This window comes from Astatotilapia calliptera, chromosome 7 (genome assembly GCF_900246225.1).
Source record: "Astatotilapia calliptera chromosome 7, fAstCal1.2, whole genome shotgun sequence".
Lineage (NCBI taxonomy): Eukaryota > Metazoa > Chordata > Actinopteri > Cichliformes > Cichlidae > Astatotilapia > Astatotilapia calliptera.
Genome location: NC_039308.1, coordinates 11,827,951 through 11,849,683, shown reverse-complemented (window position 1 = coordinate 11,849,683; position 21,733 = coordinate 11,827,951). Strand labels below are relative to the sequence as shown.

At 38.3% G+C, this 21,733-nt stretch overlaps 1 protein-coding gene across 4 annotated transcripts; it reads right to left on the bottom strand.

The window, feature by feature from the left end:
- Positions 1–12,358: 12,358 nt before the first annotated feature.
- Positions 12,359–19,002, bottom strand: LOC113025403 (uncharacterized). Of its 4 annotated transcripts, XM_026173101.1 has the most exons (11): positions 18,730–19,002; positions 17,701–17,798; positions 17,406–17,540; positions 17,025–17,173; positions 16,788–16,924; positions 16,600–16,693; positions 16,344–16,464; positions 16,008–16,225; positions 15,744–15,927; positions 15,384–15,508; positions 12,359–15,212 (listed from the first exon to the last, which is right to left on the bottom strand). In XM_026173101.1, the coding sequence occupies exons 2-11, from the start codon at positions 17,792–17,794 to the stop codon at positions 14,886–14,888; spliced, it is 1,584 nt and encodes a 527-aa protein (XP_026028886.1). In that variant the 5' UTR covers positions 17,795–17,798; positions 18,730–19,002; the 3' UTR covers positions 12,359–14,885. The 4 variants fall into 4 exon arrangements, with proteins under 4 accessions (XP_026028886.1, XP_026028885.1, XP_026028888.1 ...); XM_026173100.1 differs by lacking the exon at positions 18,730–19,002 and having other exon boundaries at positions 17,701–18,719; XM_026173103.1 differs by lacking the exons at positions 17,406–17,540; positions 17,701–17,798 and having other exon boundaries at positions 18,730–18,997.
- Positions 19,003–21,733: the final 2,731 nt, after the last annotated feature.

The following is a 21,733-nucleotide window of genomic DNA, read 5'->3' as shown; positions in this document are numbered from 1 at the left end:
GTAAAGTCTATTCTCTCCAGTCCGTTGTGCCCTCATTCCAGGATCCCTCCACCCACCCAGGTCGTGGATAGGCTTCCAACCTGCTCCTTTACTTGCATCATGGACTTTAGGCGGGGTTAGGGAGTTCCAGCATTTGTTGGAGGGCTACGTCCCTGAAGAGCGCTCCTGGATCCCACGGGCTGCTGTCCTGGATAAGACAATGTTGTGGGACTCTCATCGCCAGTATCCTGACAAGCCTGGTGAGTAACCGGAAGACCCCTGCATCTCTTCGACTGGCTCAGCGTCAGCCCATATGTTGTTATTGTTTTTCTCCGCTTTCTCTATCTCACTCTCCTATCTCCTGCCTGGCTGGAACTTGTCACAGGTTCCTGCCTTTGGCCCACACACCTGGAGTGATTAACCACCTGCCGCTCAATAACCTGGTTTTCTGGCCACTGTTTAAGGCAGTGGCTCAGTACTTCTCCCCGTTGGATCATTGAGTAACCTGAGTCAGTGCAGCCCCAGCAAATCCTAGTCTCCATACGAATCTCTTGCTTGTTTCTGACTGTGTGTTTCCCTGTACATAGGTACCCTGGACCTGCTCCTGTTTACCTTCCCTTGATTCCTGAGTTTGGCAGGGTGGTGTGGAGTGAGAGTGTGTTTTCGCAGAAGATGACTGTGGAGTATACATTGGAGAGGAGCATGGCGTGTGTGATAGTGACTTTGTGTATGGACCTTCCCCCTCCTTCCCGTGGAACCCCGACCTATTTTCTTGAAATTCAACCCCGACCCCCGCACTTTGTATATATTTCACCTGGTGATTGTAAATAAACTTTTGATTTTCATTCTAAGAACTCTGAGTCTGCACTTGAGTCTGTTCGGTCCCATGACAGTTTCTTTGTTTTTATGACAAGTGGTCTAAATATGGTCTAAATATGTTAAACTCATGGACCCATCATCAACTTTTATGTAGCAGTTACGTTTTGGTTTTTATTTTACTGTGTGTATTTTTTTATTTTTTTTTATTTTTATGCAGTGTGATTCAAAAAACCAAATTTGAGTGTTTTCACAAAAATGGTAGCCACATTTTAACTTTTTTGCAAAGTGTAGCCAAACACAAAAAATTGCATTTAGGTGAAATGTGGTGGATTACTTATATAATGGCAAATTCTCAGCTGCCAACAGAGCACCACAATCGCTCACCATCACCTCTCAGCTATCATCTGCTGCAGTTTGTCACAACCCATAGCATCCCACTGACTCACCAGCTGACAGCTCTGGGACCCCACTGAAGGGAATCAGATGGATTGTGAGCACAGCTATGTGTGCCAAATTGAATGGTGCACACTCGTTTGTGAAATATACATTTTCATATAAAAGCTGACAAAGAAATTTTATCTCAAACCAGGGACTCGCTGAGGTATCATCACTGGAGAAAATTAATTGTTACCCGCTCTGTGGCAGCGTGTGACAGTTTTTGAATAGGGTAGATAATGGCTTTATCATCGCACCATGAAAAACAGCCATATTAAAATAAGTGACAAGCAGTGCAACACGAAGGGCACGAGAGCTGCGGATATTGGATGGGCCGGCAGAGAAAAATCAATGGAATCATGTGGAAAAACTGCGCAAACATCATCTGACAAGACACCAATTGTCAGAAGTAAAAACAAATTTCAGAAGTAAAAATGATAAGATTTCATAGCTGTTAGAGGAAAAAAAGATTCCCCAAAATTTAGCTCACACTTGGTAGTTGCCTGGTGGAGAAAGGATTGCTTGGAGTATTAAATTTCTGTGCCACACCACTCTAATGCATCTCATTATAGCTAAACCAAATAATCAGCAATCAGCTGCCTCTGAAAATGAAACTTCACCAGGCTGAATTTACTACAACCTAAAACCTGGCTCTTTATCAAAAAACTTTAAACATGCACAACAATAAATGCACATTTTTAACATAGTGATCACTTGGTTCAACTAATAACTGGAAAACATATCATTAATCATATTTATAAATATAATTATTTTGAAAAGAATAAGACAAGTAATTGTTTATGGTATATTTAATAAGTCATTGTGATATTGCTTTAAATTAAAATCTAGAATGTTTTCAGATGTGAACAAAAGATATTTTGAGGGATTTGCATGCCAAATGGAAATTGTACCTCAAAAATGGAATTCATTTACTAAATAACCTTACATGTACCCTTAAGATGACTTTAATTCTTTAATTAACAAGCAAAATCAGGGCTTCACACCATGAATTAATGCATTTAAATGTTTTAAGGTATTTTAAATGCACAATAAATGTTATCTAAAAAGAACAAAAGTAGAAACTCCATCACTAAGGCGAATAAACCAGCTGTTCTCCACTGAACCAGCCAAGGTGTAGTCTCAGTGGCAGGGGAACAATATGGGAACAGCACCACCAAGGCTGGATACGGAACAATACTGGAAGAGCATATGGGAGAAGGATGCAACCCATAACAGCAATGCTCAGTGGCTAGTGGATCTGAGGACAGACCACAGCAACCTCCCCGAACAGGGTCCAGTAACCATCACAGTGGCAGACATCCAAGAAAGGGTCTCCAATATGAAGAGTTGGACAGCACCAGGCCCTGACATGGTTCACGCCTACTGGCTGAAGAAGCTGACTGCACTCCACAAGCATCTGGCAGCACCAATGAACCAGCTGCTAGTTGACGAGAGACACCCGGAATGGCTAACCGAAAATGTCTTTAAGCAAACAGCATTATTAAAGTTCTTCATGAATAGGCCAAGTGTCCTCTTTTTTGGAAATCAAAATATGGTCACCATACTGGTGAGTGTCAGCACCACAGTCCAGGATGAGACAACAAACATCCACGAATACATCATGAAGATGGCCCCAACTGACAGCGTGCTCAGTGAATGCCTCAGGCAGCAGAAACCCAAGAAAGAGGGGGAAGGCGAGGAACCATCATGGAAGGACAGGCCCCTGCACGGTATGTACCACCGGCAGATAGAGAAGGTGGCTGATATCCAGAAATCCTACCAGTGGCTGGACAAAGCTGGACTGAAAGACAGCACAGAAGCACTAATCATGGCAGCACAAGAACAAGCTCTGAGTACAAGATCCATAGAGGCTGGGGTCTATCACACCAGGCAAGACCCCAGGTGCAGGCTGTGTAAAGATGCCCCAGAGACAATCCAGCACATAACAGCAGGGTGCAAGATGCTAGCAGGCAAGGCATACATGGAACGCCATAACCAAGTGGCCGGCATAGTGTACAGGAACATCTATGCCGAGTATAACCTGGAAGTCCCGAGGTCAAAATGGGAGATGCCCCCAAGGGTGGTGGAGAATGACCGAGCTAAGATCCTGTGGGACTTCCAGATACAGACGGACAAAATGGTGGTGGCTAACCAACCGGACATAGTGGGGGTAGACAAATAGAAGAAGACGGCCATAGTGATCGATGTAGCGGTTCCGAATGACAGCAATATCAGGAAGAAGGAACACGAGAAGCTGGAGAAATACCAAGGGCTCAGAGAAGAGCTCGAGAGGATGTGGAGGGAGAAGGTAACAGTGGTCCCCGTGGTAATCGGAGCACTAGGTGCAGTGACTCCCAAGCTCGTCTCCCTCCTATCTATATATATATATATATATGCTTTGTTTGGCATTGAAGCATATATGTCTCATATTTTGAATTTCCAAAAATAGGTACTTAATGTAAATAAAGTATTATTTACATTTAAGCAATTCACACAAAAACCCAGATTTTAAAAAAATAATTTCAAATGTCAAATTTAAATGTAGAATAATTGAATGTCATTTTTATTTTATTTTTTGTTTATATTTTGCTGGTAAAATAGGTGCAGCATTTATTAAAACATCTGCAAATATACATGGAAATAAACTTTTTCACAGTGCGTATAATCACTGTATATGCACTCAAATCTTAAAACTAAAATAAAAATAATTTTTGAAAAGATAATTTTAATAAAAACACATCATCCATTTTCAATTGGAAAACTGGATCCAAAATATAAATTACTTTTATCATCATAATTATAAAATGATAAAAGGGAGAATATACTTTACTGAACTGATATGTTATTTTTGCATCAGCAATATTTCTTTCTTTTTGCAAATCAGTGCATTTGACGGATATTAAAGTAAACAAAGACAATGATTTGAAGACTAACAATGAAGGTTGTGACGAACAGCATTTCAGACCATTAACTGTCTGCTCAGCATAATTTAAAATAAGATATAATTTTACCGATTTCTCATTTGTCATTTGTGTGACATAATTTGAAGAAAATGCTTTACGGGATAAGGAGGCAGGAGCACTCAGACAAGACCCAAGATGAGAACATTTAATGTGGCCAAATGAGCATGAAGAAATATAAAGCGATGCTAATGATCAGGGCTCATTATTCTAGTTATAGACTGAACTGAGATAGAGTGGTTCATATAAGGCAGCTCAGTGTGAGTTTTCAATCAAAGAATCACAGTAACATAGTCTTAATATGTCATCTTAGCGTTTTTGATGTCAGTCATATCAATCCATGTAGACAGCCGACCTGAAAATACACGAGCGTCTCTGCCTCATTCCTATTCCCCTGGAGTTTGTCTCTCCTGAGCCAAAAGATTCCACTCAGGCATTGAGAATCAGCCCATGAAAACATAATGAGCAAATAAAGCAGCAAAGAAAAGCCTGGTAGACTGAGGACTGGGGGATTTTGTGCTGCACAGTCCTACCACGCACTTCAAAGTAAAGCACCCTATCCCTGGAGAGGTCTCCCGCTGCTCTCACCCCTAAACACTGCAGCAGCAGCCTCCCCCTCCTACCTTCTTCTTCTTTTTCTTCCTCCTCCTCCTTTCAGTTTCTAATCTTCCAATTAAAGGTCTCTGGCCTGCTACCTGACAATCCCCATTATGTAGTGCATCTTTTCAGTGAATTTCTGGCTTGAATAAAAGCAAATCTCTCTCATATATTTCTAAATGATCCCATTTCACATTGAAATGACCTATGCAGTTACACAGGACATTGTTTGGTTGAGCAGACATACAATAGCCTAGATTTTTTTATGCACAAAAGAGCAGCGAATGAGGTTAACTAAAGCATAACTTTTTTTTTTTCATCAAATGACATCAAGAGGAGAAATGATTGCTCTAACTGCCAATAAAACCCTGGGGTGATGTTGCAGCTCCAGTGAACTAGACAAAGGGGCCCATCGTTGCCAGAAACCATTACCTGCTGAAGATGCTCTGCTCCTGTGGCCTCTACTGTGGCAATGAAATCAGTAAAATGGATGGTAATTCGATTGGCCCCTTTGTCCTTACAGAGAACTGCTCAGACCTTTCAGGCTTGGAACTTGAGCACAGACCTTCAGATTTGACAGGGAATTTTAATTGGCAGTCGAATCGGTGCAATTACAGTGCAGGCTGTTAATCATATGTGCCCTCACGGGTCAGCTCAGAGTGCACAACGTGCTGACAACTAACATGACAGGCATACACATCACTGTCAATGGCAAATTAGTGTTTAGATATAAGTATCAACACAGCATTGGGAAAACAATCCATTACAAACAAACTTTGGATTTTTAAAGTGCATAAGCATTCCTGCAAAATCCTGCTGACTTAAGTAGCACAGGGTAAGAATGTTTCAGTGGGTCATGTATTTTCCAATTTATGAAATCTGGTACAAATAATCAAGCTGGCAACAGGGCTGTGAGCATCTGCGATCGATCAAAAGGGTATGGATACCCAAATGGTAAAAAAAAACTGCTGGAAAGAGAAAACAAAAAACAAAATGTTCTTGAAAAAAACTGTTTAATAACCTTAGCAATCACTTTAATTTTGTGTTTAAATTACTAACTTCCTGTGTTTCCTGTACATCCAGATAGGTTTGCAGTGAATGGTCTGAAAAAGAGCAAATATCCAATGAGTAGCAGTTCTCATGAATCCAGCAGAGTAGCTCCAGACCATCATACTACCACCACCGTGTCTGACTGTTGGTGTAATGTTCTTTTTATGAAATGTTGTTAGTTTTATGGCAGATGTAAGAGGATACTACAAACCCTTTTTCTTATTTGCGGCTGTATTCTTTGCCCTATATTGTGTCTTAATATTTGTCGCCAATAAAGAAAACCAAATTAAATAAACAGCCACCACTCTATCTTTCTGTAGATCACCCCTTGATTCAGTTGGGTAGAGATGTCAACACTGTTCATTCCACATCTGAACAAAACTGCAGGAGGAAAAACATGAACACCATTGGCTGATTTAAGTGAGTCATGTATTTGACATTACTTCAATGTGTGAATTTCCAGGCAGTAAACACAAAAAGCCAGGCATTAACTAAGTGAAAGTAAGTGGAAGAAAGGGGAGTTTCCCTGCCCCAAAACATCTTCAGAGGACTTTCATATGCAGTGTCTGTGCACGTCATGAATTATCCATGATTGCAAAATAGATCTCCTGCTTGCAGAAGCTGCACTACATGGAATATTGGTATGTAAAATAATGCGAATTATCTGCACAAATATGTATGCAAGCATAGTCTGTCTGGGTTCAATCAGCATTTCCAAGCTAAGGAGTACATTTCCTATGACACTCAAATGTCAGAGAACTTTGATTAAATAACCAGAGTTTGCATCTTGTTATAGAAACATAATTGCTTTCAAAAATGTAATTGCATTCTTACTGTAGAACATGCAGCAGTGTATTCCCTGAACCCCAATATTCATCTACACACCTAGACACAACACCAGCAAAATAATGTGGGCCCATAAATCCTCCAGAAACCAAAGCAAACAGAAGAAAGCACACTCAGGTCTGGCAGGGCAGGCTGCCGTTGCTGGGGAAACAAGAGACAGCGATGGCCGACAACTCAGGGATAGGATGAAGCAAGGGGATGTGTTTCTGTGCCTGTCCATCTGTGTGGGGGGCAGAGCAAAAGGGTGTTGCTAATGATGGGGTGAAAAGGGGGACAGTGTGAAGAAGTCTACTGTGGACTGATGTGTTGTTGCATGATGGCTAAAAGCTTAGGACTGAAGACTGCTGAATGGAAGGCTGATATATTTGGAGCACCTCACTTCTATCACAAAAGAGTTAGATGTCCAAAGCTGAGTGCCGATCAGGCAAGATCAAATATTGTACTTGAAAAAGTTGATGTTTTCCTCCCCTCATGCCCAACCAGTCATGACAGATGGCTCCTCCCTGAGCCTGGGTCTGCTGAAGGTTTCTTCCTGTTAAAAAGGAGTTTTTCCCTCCCCCAGTTGCCACTCGCTTGTTCATGAACGATTTTCTGTTCATTTAGTTTTTCTCTCTATTATTGTAGGGTCTTTGCTTTATAATATAAAATGCCTTAAGGTGAGTGTTGTTGTGATTTTGGCACTATATGAATTAAACTAAACTGAACTGAATTGAGTGATGATGGATCTACAGCTTTGATTTGGCACAGATTTTCACACCAAATGCCATTTCTGACGCAACCCTCCCAAGGTCTTGTGTTTCCTCTCAGTTTTAAACTGGAGATCTTTTGTGTGTAAGGCAGATGTCTTAAAATTACACTGTAGAGACACTAAAAAGGTAATAAGAAAAAAAATGTAATATATGTCTTCATATTTATTACAAAATACAAGTGCCAAACCACAGTCAACCACAGGCATGTATTGTAAGTATGCAAAAATAATCAAGAGAATACATTTTTAGATCTACATAAAAGTCAATCATCAATTGCTTTTCAAGAAATAAGGCCATACCCTCTGTGGTTATAGCTTCAAGGATGTGGAGAGCTGCCACATTTGTTTATGGTATCATAAATGCTTAAGTGTATCCTATAAAATTGAATGGCTGCTCAGCTTTTTAAGTTGTGTTCCTTGAGTTGTTCTATAAAAAATAAATAAATGAATAAAAACATATACTTACATCTACCTTTAGTAGAACAATCTATATTTATTACGTGTTTTAGGTTTGGTATTGATCTTGTATCCCCCAGTCCATGAAACAAGAATTGTATTTGACTGCAACGAAGGTGTTTAAAATTTCAATACATAGAAAAATAATTACCTAGTTAATGTATGATGTAAATAAAAGTTGTTTTTGTTTATTTGTTTGTTTGTTTTGTTTGACAGTGCAGCAACGATTGAGTGATAATTAAGCTTGGGTTTTTTCCTACCAGAAAGATTTCACCCCAAAATCTGCATTCTTTGTAACGACCAGCAGGAGGCAACTGTCCTGATTGCACAAAGAAATCAAATTATCAAAAATTACAAGAGAAAAAAACCCCTATTTCTCACTTTATCTATAACATCAGTAAAGGCTCTCCTGATACATTTGCAGTCACACTGCACTGAATACAACATTTTCATTTTGTAAATTATCGAGAGTCAAAAAGACTCTAATTATGCAGTGGCGTCATGAATGAGCAGAAGCTTTTCATTGTCACCTTCTTTGTATTTTAAAATCATCTGAGAGAGGGTGAATCTGACAGTCAAACTGTCAGTGAAATGTATAGTTTATAATCTTTTTTCACTCTAATAATGACCATACTTTTACAAACTGAACTTAATTTTTATTTAATGTGATGTGAAACTAGCCTCTTAACAAGAATCCAGGTTTAATGAATGTCTGGTGGCTTCACTTTTCAATGTGAAGTATCTTGCATAGTATCTGTGGAAAGGCACTTTAACATTTAGTTTAAATTAGTCCTGAGGTTCACTGGTTCTCTAATCATAAACAGACACATTGCTCTACTACGTCACTGTCTTACATTCAGAAATACAAGAGGAACAAATACGTATTTAACCACTGCTGAAAATAATTCCCAGTACTGTGTTTTAAAAACTATAGTGCCCAGCTGAATTAACACTTTGTTTAATTGTCCGTCCCCCCCCCCACAGCATATTAAAGTGTGCACAGAGAGTTCTTCTGAAAATATTTATTAATGCAAATTGTAGATGAGTCATCAACAAGGTATTGTTTAAAATGAACAGGAAGGGAGGCAAGGCTTTTAATTTGAATTTAGTTAAATTTATCACACACTGCCTCTTCATCTTCTCCAGCCTACATAACACCACCATGAGCATCTTCTTTGCTGGCTGTTTCTGGTGTGAGCTCTGTGTCCTTTGGAGAACCTGGGCACTCTTTGAGAGAAAGAATGACTGCTCTGGAGATCACAATACTTCTACATTCATACAACTGTAAAGTTGTCTTGATATGAGCTTCATCTGTATTCTCATTTCATATTTTCAAAACAGAACTCCATAAAATATAAACTGTGACTTCACACTGCACTCTCACATTGCATTTGTTAGAAAAGTGCCCCCTAATCACTATGTTTAACTATTTGCAATTACAGGCAAAAACTCATCAGTGGCTTGCCAGGACCCCCTTTTACCTTCAGAACTCCCTTAATTCCTCAGCAATTTTCGTCCATGATACAATAGCATCACACAGTTACTGCAGATGTATCAGCTGCTCCAGTTCACCACATCACAAAGATGCCGTATTGAACTGAACTCTGGTGACTTTAGCGCCCATTTGAGCACTCATTGTCATGTTCAAGAAACCAATTTTAGATTATCAAAGTTTGGGACATGGTGCATTATTGTACTGGAAGCAGACATCAGACAATACTCGGGTAGGCTGTTGCACTTAAACGATGCTTAGTTGGCAATAAGGGGCTCAAACATTGGCAAGAAAACATGCCCCACACCATTACACCATCAACAGCAGCCTGAACCTCTGATACAAGTCAGGATGGCTCCATGCTTTTATTCCGACCCTACTATCCAATTTTTTTTCCAGTCTTCTATTTCCTAGTTTTGGTAAACCCTTCTGAATTGTAGACTCAGTTTTCTGTTCTTATCTGATAGGAGTGGCACCACGGTGCAATCCTCTGCTGCTGTAAATCATCTGCTTCAAAGTTCGACCTGTGAGTTCAGACTTGTCAGTACTGCATACTTTCTTTCCACTGTGACAGCCATTCTGAGAGAATGATGCCTTAAAGCCTTAAAATCACCTTCCGTCACCATTTTGATGCTCGGTTTGAACCTCAGGATGTTATCTTGATCACATGCCTAAATGAATCTAGATGCTGCTGACTACATACTTGTGCCAACATTTAAACAAAGTACTGACTTTTTTTTTTATCTTAAATTGTTGATTAATTATTGAATTAAATTCTGTTCTTAAAATAAATAGTACATTTAAAAAGGCTCGTCTTTTAAGGCGTTTTTGCTCTCATGTAATTTACTTTTGATTTTTAAAAAGCACTAAGAACCTTTTTGCCGAAATATACAAATATACTTCTGTTCTCTTCCAGTTTCATTTTGCATGTACAATGACAATAAAGAGCTATTCTATTCTATTCTATTCTATTCTATTCTATTATATCACTTCAATTATTAATGATTTATAATGCAAGGTAGCATTTTCTGGGTGCGCTTGTACTGCCCTTTAAAAAATGAATCCCTACACCAAAGGTTATCAGAGTAGTATTATTGTATGATAAATAATTTGAGGTATATAACAATATACAATATTCTAGTGATGCCAATACAGTTTGGTAGAAAAAATCTCAACTTTCCTTATCTAAAATCTTCCAGCTCCCTAAACTGGCATCATTGTATGTGATAATTACCCGAGACTCATCTTTTTTAAGACAGCAGCTCCCTCTACTGGTCTCAAGTAGTAATAAAGTCTCAAGGCTTTATTAAAACCAATTCGTTTCGACTCAATCAATTCGACTCAGTTCTCACAGCAGAAAAGTCATTCTCGCCACTCATAATCCAGTTTTCAAAACAGTTAGGGAATTTTTTACAACACAGCGTAACCTGTGCAAAAGATGCTCCAATGATCAAAATCTTTTTTACTTTTGTTGAAACATGAATGGTCAATCAAGCACATCAACTCTGGTAAATGAATAAAAACCATTCACTGACCTTTAAAGACTGAGTCAATAAAATGTTTGTTTGGTTTTTGGTTTTTTTTGTCAAAACCATACTGACTTTGGAAAGAGTTCTGCAGAAATGAAGGCCGATGTAGAGTGCTTTGTTTTCAGCAAAAAAGAAATGGAAAGGATTTATTTGAAACTTTACAAAACTGATGAAATGGAGAAAAGCAAAATACGAAAACAGACAAAGAGAGTATGTACAATCTGAGAACATAGCAGCAGATGTTGAGAACTGAGTTAAACCTCAGTTTAACTAAGCATCAGAATAAGGAAGAACGATAATTATTTATGGCGTGGATTTTGATGTCAGCTTGTGTGAATATTTCAGACACTGTAGATGTACTTTCCCACACAATCCCCTGCAGGGTTTACAGGGAATGGGCTGATATGAGAAAACATCCAGTGAGCGACAGTTGTCTGGGTGAAAACACTTTGTTGATATCAGAGGAGAATGGCCAGATTACTTCGAGCTCTTGGGAAGGAAACAGTAACTCAAAAAAACCCCACTCACTCAGAAGAGCATCTCTGGGAGCCACACCTGTCAGTTAAGAACAGGAAACTGAGGCATTCTTAGTACATACTAGAAAGGGAAATTTAGATGAGCAACTGTGACACAAGACTGAAAGTATGTATTTTCATTTGTTGTAAGTAAAATAGTTCTTGTAATTTTGCAGTAACTTGATTGAAAACACTAATGCAATGCTGGACAGTATTCAAGAAAGTGACAGACCTAGAGTTGTAAACAACAAAAGTACAAACTGCTTTGATGAGCTGTCAGACTCAAATGAGAAGTGCATCAACGCAGTAATAAATATCTTTAGTATTGAAGTATGTGTAGAAACAATGACAACACTGCTTTGACTTTTCTGCTGTGAGAACTGAGCCAAAGCGATTGAGAAAAACTGTACAGAAAGTGAGAGAAAGTACCACAAGCTTAATTAAAACACAAATTCAGTCATTTAAAAACATGATGGGGGAATTTAGATATAACTGATAACAGAACCCACAAGTAAGTCATTGGTGAATTTTTGCAAATACTACACAGCAAAAACTGTAGTGTTGAATCAACTCCCACAGAGTTGATTTTAACATTTTTTCAGGGTTTATATAGCTCCACACTCTACAGAGTTGAATTAACATTTTCAAAATAGTTAATTATTTAACACTTTGTCAGAGTTCCTTCTTTAACTCTTAAAACTGGGTTAAATTAACACTGAGCAAATTATTATTAACACCATGTCTGAGTTAATTTTTAACTCACCAAACTGGGTTAAATTAACACTACACAGATTGAAAAATAACACTACTTTAACTCTTTAATCTTTTATTAAGGTAGTTTTAATCCCTAAAAGAACTATTTATGTAATAGATTAACATAACTTTTTAACGACAACAAGTACAATCATGAGAATAATTTCAAGAAAACTGTACATTGTCCAAAAACATTTATTATCATGCTTCTTTTTCCCAGAAAGTGAATCAAAACATAATAAATGAAGATATAATGTACAAACTTTCATCTGCAGCACTGTATGAGTTTTGAATATCAAATGGTCTGTGACGTTTGAGTTCAGTTATTTTTATGACACACCGTTCTTCAGTTTGTACTACTTTGAATGCATGGTGATGTTCATCAAAGTTTTCAGTAAAGAGTTTGTGTGTCAACAAAAAAATGTCATTTTCAACCATAAGTGTATCAATTATTTGACAAAAGACTGGCATGTCTTCCTCCATTGTACTGCAAACAACGAGTCCAGCTTTGTACTCTACACCATCAATTTTAACCCAACTTGTTGAGAAAACATCTTTTGATAATAGCATTTCACTATTGACCACACTTTCACCTCTTAAAGAAAATGATTTAATTGGCCCAAACTCCTTCTGTTTAAGAGAAAAGGTTTCCCAGTGATAAGCAATGGCCATCTGATGCCGTTTAGCAAGCGATTTGGTGAGGTTTTTGAAATTTTTGAAATAATCTTTGAACAACTTGTGCTTAGCTTCAAACCTCATACTCCACATATACAGTAAAGGGCCAATTTTTCGAATACAGGATGGGTAATGAATCATAAAATGATGCTTAGGAATCAAGTTTCTGTGTGGATACGTGTGCTTAAATAGTTTGTGGTGGTCAATAATCAAATTCTTCAAATATATAGTCATTCCCAGAGTGAGACAAGGTGAAAAAACAATGTTCATTATTTGAAGTAACAACAATAACAAATTCCAGTGTCTGTTCCCTGCAGGAATAATGTCACCAAACAAAAGTGGGATGTTTTTCACAAGACAGAATGTCTGGATAGAGTTCAAACCAATGCTATTGCCAGCACTGTCCAATATGATTTTAGTGGGCCGGTTTTTTCTTTCTAAAAATCCATAGTCAAAACCATAAATCCTAGAAAGCAAGTTCTGTTCTGATATGAAGTGTTGCGTAAGATACTCAAAAAGCAATTTGACCTCATACTGAGCCACACCTTCAAGAAGGTCATGCATTATATCAAATGAGTAGTTATTGCAAATATGGTAATACTGCAATGAATTGAGTGCAGAATTTCTTTTCAACCCATACAGTGACTTCAATTTAGGATCTTCCCGAAGAGACTGGCAATGTATGTCAAACAAATCTTTCCCACGAAGAATAATTTTAGGATCATCCTCACTGTACACCATTTGACAATCATTCTTCTCAATCAAACAAAGGCGACAGAAATGACGGCTACTGAACGACTCATTAAAACCAAGAATTGAGTGCATCCCTAGGTTATCTCCAGTGATCTGTGATATTGTGCCATATACCTGCTCATCAGAAAATGGAAGACTTAGCCCTTGGCTTTCCAGTTTTTTGACATCATTTATCAGTGGTTCCAGTATAACATCAAAACCATACTTTTGCAGATCTGGTGTGTGGAAAAGTGACACTAAATGAATGTTCATCAAAATGGAATTAAATTTTGGGGGCAAGTTTCTTATAACAAAATACATACAGCCAATTTTGTGAATTCCGCGTTTAGAGCCAAGAGGATTGGCTGTTTCAAAGTCATCATAGTATAGCTGAATTTGTAATGCATGCCTTTTGGCTGAAAACAAAGGGTGAGTTTTAAAGTAACTTCCATCACAAAAGTCATGATAAGCATCAGGCTCTGAGCTACACTCTCTCTGCAGGAAAACACAAATCTCTGGATTTCTAAACATGAACTTCAAAGACTCCAAAATAGGTACATATATAAAAGTATCCTTCACAGGTACTTGATCATAAGTACCAAACTTCTGATTTCGCCTGATGTCATACCTCACTCCAAGTGTTATTTCTCTAGGTTCTACAACTCCCCATTTTAGATTGAAGTATTTATTTCGTTTCCATTCTGTGTTCAGATTGGTGAAAGGGTTTTCAAAATTTTCAAAACATTCATTTATTAAAGATATGCTGGAGTCCTTTGTGGGTAATGCAGAAAGAATGGCCTGCTTTGCTTCTGAGCGAAGCTCACTTGTTAATTCCTCCAAATCGCCTACAAGTGAGGATACTAAACTCTTAGAAAGGCCACTACCCTGCAGTTTGGCCACAATGGATGCACAGATTTCTTTGGATGAATCCCTTGTAAGTACTGAATCAATGCTCACTGGAACACTGGAAGAACTAGACTCTGGAAGAACACTGGGAGAACTGTGAGGAAGATAAGAGGAATTAAACTGGTCCTCCAAAGCAGGTGAAACTGTGTCATTAGAAAAAGAAGCAATGGCTGAAGTTCGATCATTGTGGTCAACATTGCTGTGAAAACTGAGGTGCTTCCTAAAGCCTGCATAAGTTTGGAACTGAAGCCTGCAGCCTGGCTGCCAACAACATAACTTAAACTTAGGTCCAGGATAATAACCATGTTCACCTCTTAAATGTGAAATCAGCTGCTGACTGCTGAGATAAGCTCTCTTACACAAAAAACATGTCAGCATTTTAATGATTTTTACTTAGGTTGTGAGAAGAATTTCCTGGTTAAGGATTTTGGCTCTCAAGTCACGCACTCTTGGGGACTCCTTCATTTTCCCCATATCAATATTGTATACTGTTGTCTGCAGAAATGTGTAGAAATTCACAAGTGCAGCATCATAAGACACATTGAACACAAAATGAGCTTTAAAAAGCTCATCAAATGCCCCAAGGGAGCGGCTGGCCTGGCAGGGGATGAGACGCTTGTCTATGGCAACATAGAAGCTGTCGACCTTCCTCTTCTGGCGCCCAACAGCCAGGAGGTATGTCTGCTGATTCTGGAGATGCTCTTCCAAACTGCAGCAAGACTGGAGTTGAGACAAAGATACTGAGCATTAGACACAGGAGCAAGTCAGAGATAATAGCATCACAGAAATGAGTACGTAAACCTCCTTTGTAAGCTCAACTGTAATTTGTTTCATTCACCTCTTAACCAGTGACATGACAACTTATGACAAAAACTATAAATATTAAATTACCTTATGAAAGACTACAAGTCTCTCAACAGCATCAGAGGCGCTGATTTTTTGATACTTTGGTCCTCCTGGGGGTGGCGGAAGTAGATGTAACAGTAACAACAGGGAGGCCATGTCTTGGTCAAAGGCTGCGGCCAAAGAGTCACAAGAATCAATTGACAGCAAATCTTTCAAATGCAATTTTTAAGGAGAACTAGAAACACTTCCTAAGAAAGTTGAAATGTGCTGTCATAAACATTAAACTAACAGCTAAAGAAAACTGATGAAGCAAAGCTAACAGGTGAATGAATTGGTATTTATTAATAGAATCCTGATGCTATTGAACTTTAACTGCTTATAGCAAATCATATTTAACAAACTCACTTGCTGCCTCATCAAGATCACTTCCTGGTGGACTCTCTGCTGACTGCACCAATTGACGCAACTCTACTGTTGAGGTGAGCTGCTTGGCCTCTTTGATGATTTGATACCTAAAGATTGGATCCCATTTCTGAAGCAGCCTGGTAGATATCTCATCATCAAACAGGAGAGTGAAGTCTTGATTCACCTTTAAGAAAGAAAATCTACTACTGCCACATTCATCTTGAAATTTAAAGTGATATTAAAAATTCCACTGAATATTCTCACCAATCCTCTTGTATCCAAGAATCTTGGGAAGATAGACAGGATATCAAGACTTTTGTCAGGATCATTGATGACCTTCTGACGATGCTGAAAGGTCTCTCTCATCTTCTGGAAAATCAAGGAAGTGTCGGATGTATGTTTCAGCAAAGAGATGGCCTCCTGGCAAGCATCTCCATCAAGCTGCATGTCGACATTAATGGGCCTTTGGTAATTTGGGCCCCCTGAAGAAAAAAACACAAACATAAAAGCATAGGTGCTGATCAGATAGGTAAATGAAAACAAAATAGTATCTAATGTAAATGAGCACATTATCTAGTTTGTGGACACTTAATTTCTTACCTCCTTGAGTAAAGCCAGTGGAGCTACTTGGTGGTGCAGATCCTCTTCTAGTCTTTCTCTGTATCGTTTTCAAACGCCAAGAAATGTATCCAGTGCTGCTTGCAGCATCATAGAAGTGTTCCTAAAATGTAAATACATTCAAAAATAATGTGTTGTCAATCTGAAAATTTTTAGAACTTAAATGTGAACGCACACAAATCCCAATGATGCACAGCATGAAAATTATGTAAACAAAGTGCAATAGTAGTGACTATACATAGCCTTTCTTGGAGTATGGGTCTTTCAGGGATGGGAACAATGTCACTACCCCTAGCGCGTACTGTTCTCTAACAGCTTTGGTGGGGAGGTGCCTGAAAAACGATTTTAAATTAATATGCTTAAGTAATGGCAAAATAGTAACTTGTATTTAAAAAAAAATAAAATGCACAAATAGAACACACATACCCATGGCAATCAATCATGTGAGCCACTATTATATTGACCATTTTTCTTCTGGTAGCATCTGTTAGAGTTTGTGTTGTGTGATATTCCTGGAGAACCTCTTCACCACCTGAATTGGTTCCAAGTACACCTTCAATTAACTTGAGAAAAAAAAAGATGCAAAAAGTGAGGAATAGCTTTTCTACATATTAAGAATAATGAAGTAGAAAAAATACTATGAGAACTGAGTTTTGTCACAACCTTTTTAGCAGATGCTGCATCAACAGTACCCTCAACTCTTGTTTTCTTCCTGGGACCCTCATCTAGAAGTATAGTTGATGTACTTGCATTTGAGCTGAAGCTTGAGTCAGAACAATCAGATGCAGAAGACAAGGAGTAATCAGAAAATTCTAAAAGGAAAAAACAACATTATTCTGTAAGGTGTAGAAAAACAAATCTGGCTGCAGATTTTTAACTAACAAGGCAACATCACACTGCAGACCTGACTCATTTAAATTAACTGATCTCAATGTTCAAACAGCTGATTGGTCAAATTGTGTGCTCCTGATTATTTGGAACAACCAGCAGCCACACAGCCCTTCCCCATGTCTGGTGTTGAGCTTGCCCCTTTAAATTTCTCACCATCACTTGAGAAAACTGTTAGGACCACAGTGCCTTGGCTGATAAGATCACTGAAAATCACTTCATCAACTTCTGTCCCTGTTGCATCTTTGTACACTACTTTTGCATCAGGTGGCAGGCAAAATCTCTCGATGACTGGAAAAGATAAGATATATCTGAGTGCACCTTTTAAGTAAACTGTTCTTGCCTCACATTCACTAAAGTGATACACCACTGTATGATTCAAGAGACTTGGCGAAACGCCCTACAAAAAATTCTGTCCCCCCAACTAAAATTAGGTAAGATATAAACAAACCTTTTTCATGAAACTGCATAAACTCAAAACGCCCATCAACCTCTTCCAACTTCACATACTTCTGCTGTTGGCAGTATCGAACCTGGACCAGCATTTTACTGGGATAAAATAATAACAAAGATGGCATAGTATTTGACATTTAGAGCAATTCAAGCACAAATGATTAAAACACTGACATATACCGTACATGGTGATTAATACTGACCATGCGTTTGAATTTCACTGCAATAACATTTAATGTTATCAAATAAACCTGTGTCTGTCCATGCAGGAGTCCAATTGATACATAACACAATACAAAATACACGTTAATCTATGGTGTAGTTTACACCAGACACGGAGTGCTACGAAGCGATTGTTTCGGTATCTGGTCTATTTTTTGCGTGGGCCACGCATGTTCCGCAGGAAGTTACACCAAGACACACAAGACAATCCAGGCAATTTTGAAGATAAAAGCTATTCTCCAAAATAAAATACTGCGATTGACAAATGCGATCAGATTTGTGTATGAAAAGAGACAATAGAGATGAAAATGAACACATAGCAAAGGAGGGGACAGCCTAACTGACTATGTTTGGGGCGGGTGTCTCAAAGGGAGAAGAGAGTGAGACAGAGAGAGAGACAGATTAGAGACAAGTCAGCGATGAACGATGTCAAAGTAAAAGCAGGAGTGACTAAAACAAGCTCTCTTCAATTATTTTGGGATGTTATTTACTTATCAATTGTGAAAAAATTACTCTGAATAAACAGAGAAGCAAAAACGCTCATGAACTGGCGTGGAGAAAGACGTGTCTGTGTGAACAGGGGAAAAGCTGAACGTGGCGCGGCGCTTCCACGTGCAGTGTCTACCGTCACTTACGAGTAAAAAGACTGCAACATTAACATTAGCATTGGAGGCTAAATAGAATTTTCGACACATCTCCTCCTCTATTAAAGCTCGTTTTCAGCAACCGAACACCAAGAAACATCAAGAAAACCTCACTGCGCCGATAGAATACTGTGAATTTTATATAAGTTTGAATAACTTACCGTTTGTGTAAAATACTCCAAGCAGCACGGCAGGCATCCACCACGGTGTAACCAGCAGAAGCACATGGAAAATCGGCCCGGCAGAGCAAACTATTAATTGATCCACGGGTTTACCTGGGCAGAAGCCCAGGGGCCTACCAAGTTAAATAACTCTCTTCAGAGTTCATTTGCTTGGACTTGAATAACACTGTTTAATAACTCCAACACTGAACACTATTTGAATCAGAATGTGTTACTATGACACTTTGAGAGTGGAAATCAACTCTAACATCTTTAACCCTGAAATTTTAACACTCCAGTTTTTGCTGTGTAAGAAAACATGTTTATGTGGGGTTTTTTGTTACCTCCTTTAGCAGAGGATAAATTAATTCATTTAATTAATTTAAATGTTGCATTTTACTGTTATCCTTTTATATCCTATATAGATTTTAACTAACATGTGATGATCTGATGACATCTCTAATCGGAGTAGGTGTCACATAGAGATCATTTTGTGTGGAAAATAAGTCAAAAGATGCATGAAATCCCCCATTTTTCTGTGAGCACACACAGAGCCTGATGCAGAAAGCCCTGATTAACAAAGAAAGTTGATATCAATCATCATGCGGCCCATTATTCCCAGCTGGTGTTTTGTGATTTGTCATGCCAGCTTATGCAAGGGAAAAAAACAACAACAAAAATCATGGCTGTGTTCAGTTTGATTCCTAGTATACACCTTTGGGCTACTTATGAGTTTGTGTGTTTAGTTTTTGGATTTAGTTTGGATAACGTTTCTGAGAACTGTGACTCAGTCAAAATAAAGACTTGCCTTCTGTGTAATAAGTCTTCCTCCAGAGTCAGTTTGTAATATGTCATGGAAGTTAATGCATGCAACATATATAAATGTATACTTATCTACTAGCAAATAAACATGACTGAACAAGAACATTGTAACTACAATCACACTGCTATAATTCAGTGATAATTTATGTATATTGAACCAAAGCATTTCTATTCCCCTTGAATCAGAACCTTTCTAATATATATATATATATATATATATATATATATATATATTTTTAATCATCAAAAAATAAAGGAAAATTTGAATAGTTTTTGAATAGTTGTCATAGGATTCAATGCTACCCTGTGGAGCCCCACAAGTGACCTCAGCTGTGTGTTAGAAGATATAAGTGTATCATAGCATGTACATTACAGTATATTATTCACTCACCCATCCAAAATCACTGAATTCAGGTGTTTCGATCACTTCCATGGTCACCAGTGTATAAAATAATAATAATAATAATAAATTTTATTTATGAGCGCCTTTCAAGTCACCCAAGGACACTTTACAATAGGATAAAACACTTAGTAAAACAATGGCAGAATAAGAACAATAAAATAAAGCACAAGATAAAATGAACAAACAGTGGATTCACAGTGAATATGCAGATTTGAACAGATGAGTTTTGAGTTGGGATTTAAACTGGGGGAGAGAACCAATATTTCTTATTTCAGGGGGCAGAGAGTTCCACAGCCTGGGAGCAGAGCAGCTGAAAGCTCTGCTTCCCATGGTGGTGAGGCGGAAGGAAGGTACAGTAAGCTGGACAGAAGAAGAAGAACGAAGTGAACGGGCAGAACAAGTGGTGGTTAACAGGTCAGAAAGGTAAGAAGGAGCGAGGTTATGAATGGCCTTGAAGGTGAGCAGAAAAAGTTTGAAAATTATCCGGAATTTCACAGGGAGCCAGTGAAGTTCCTGAAGAACAGGGGTGATGTGCTGGTAAGAGGGGGTTCTGGTGATAATGCGAGCAGCAGAGTTCTGAACCAGTTGAAGCTTATGGAGGGATTTTTGGGGGAGACCATGCAGAAGAGAATTGCAGTAGTCAATACGGGAGGTAACAAGACTATGTACAAGAATGGACGTAGACTGGGTGGAAAGAGAAGGAAGCAATCTGTTAATGTTACGTAGATGGAAGTAGGCAGAACGGATGAGGTTATTGATGTGTGATTTATAAGAAAGTGTACTGTCTAAGATGACACCAAGGCTCTTAACCTGAGGAGAAGGGAAAACTGTGGAGTTATCGATGGTAAGTGAGAAATGGTTTGCCTTCAAAAGGTTGGATTTGGTGCCAATAAGGAGGATCTCAGTTTTATCCTCATTGAGCTTTAGAAAATTAGAGGTAAACCAGGATTTTAACTCGGATAGACATTCTGTAAGGGAAGAAGGTGGGAGGGAGGAATCAGGTTTGCAAGAGAGATATAACTGGGTGTCATCAGCAAAACAATGAAACTGAAGATCAAATTTGCGGAAGATGGTACCTAGAGGGAGGATGTATATTATAAAGAGAAGAGGGCCTAAAACTGAGGGCCCGGTGGCGCCTGTGTCCGGCAGCCTCGCCTCTGTCAGTGCGCCCCAGGGCAGCTGTGGCTACAATGTAGCTTGCCATCGCCAGTGTGTGAATGTGTGTGTGGATGGGTGAATGACTGAATGTAGTGTAAAGTGCTTTGGGGTCCTATGGACTAGAAAAGCGCTATACAAATGCAGGCCATTTACCATAAAGAAAATCAAGAATAAACAGTCCTGGTTGAAAATGTTACTTTGAAAAATCTGCTTTAAATTCAGCTTCCATAAAAAAAGATATAGCATTGTTTTAAAAATACGACTTAATGTTCAGTGATTGTCCTTACAATAATGCTGGTTTAAAAAAAAGATGCACTTTTTAATTAAAGTAGTGAATCATAAAAATGATATTTGTCAATCAGTTATGTCACCATATCTGTTATGGTCTTCTGTCTGCCTTCATACAGTCACAGTTAACTTGTTTTTGTAAATTATTATTATTATTATTATTATTATTATTATTATTATTATTTATATGCATAAAACTGGATGAATACATCTTAATTCGTTATATTAAAAATAAATTATGTGATATATATACATTTACAGTCTCTCTCTTTTCGCTATGACAAAACATCACAAAAAACAATGAACAGAATTGCCACAATATTTTAAACAGAT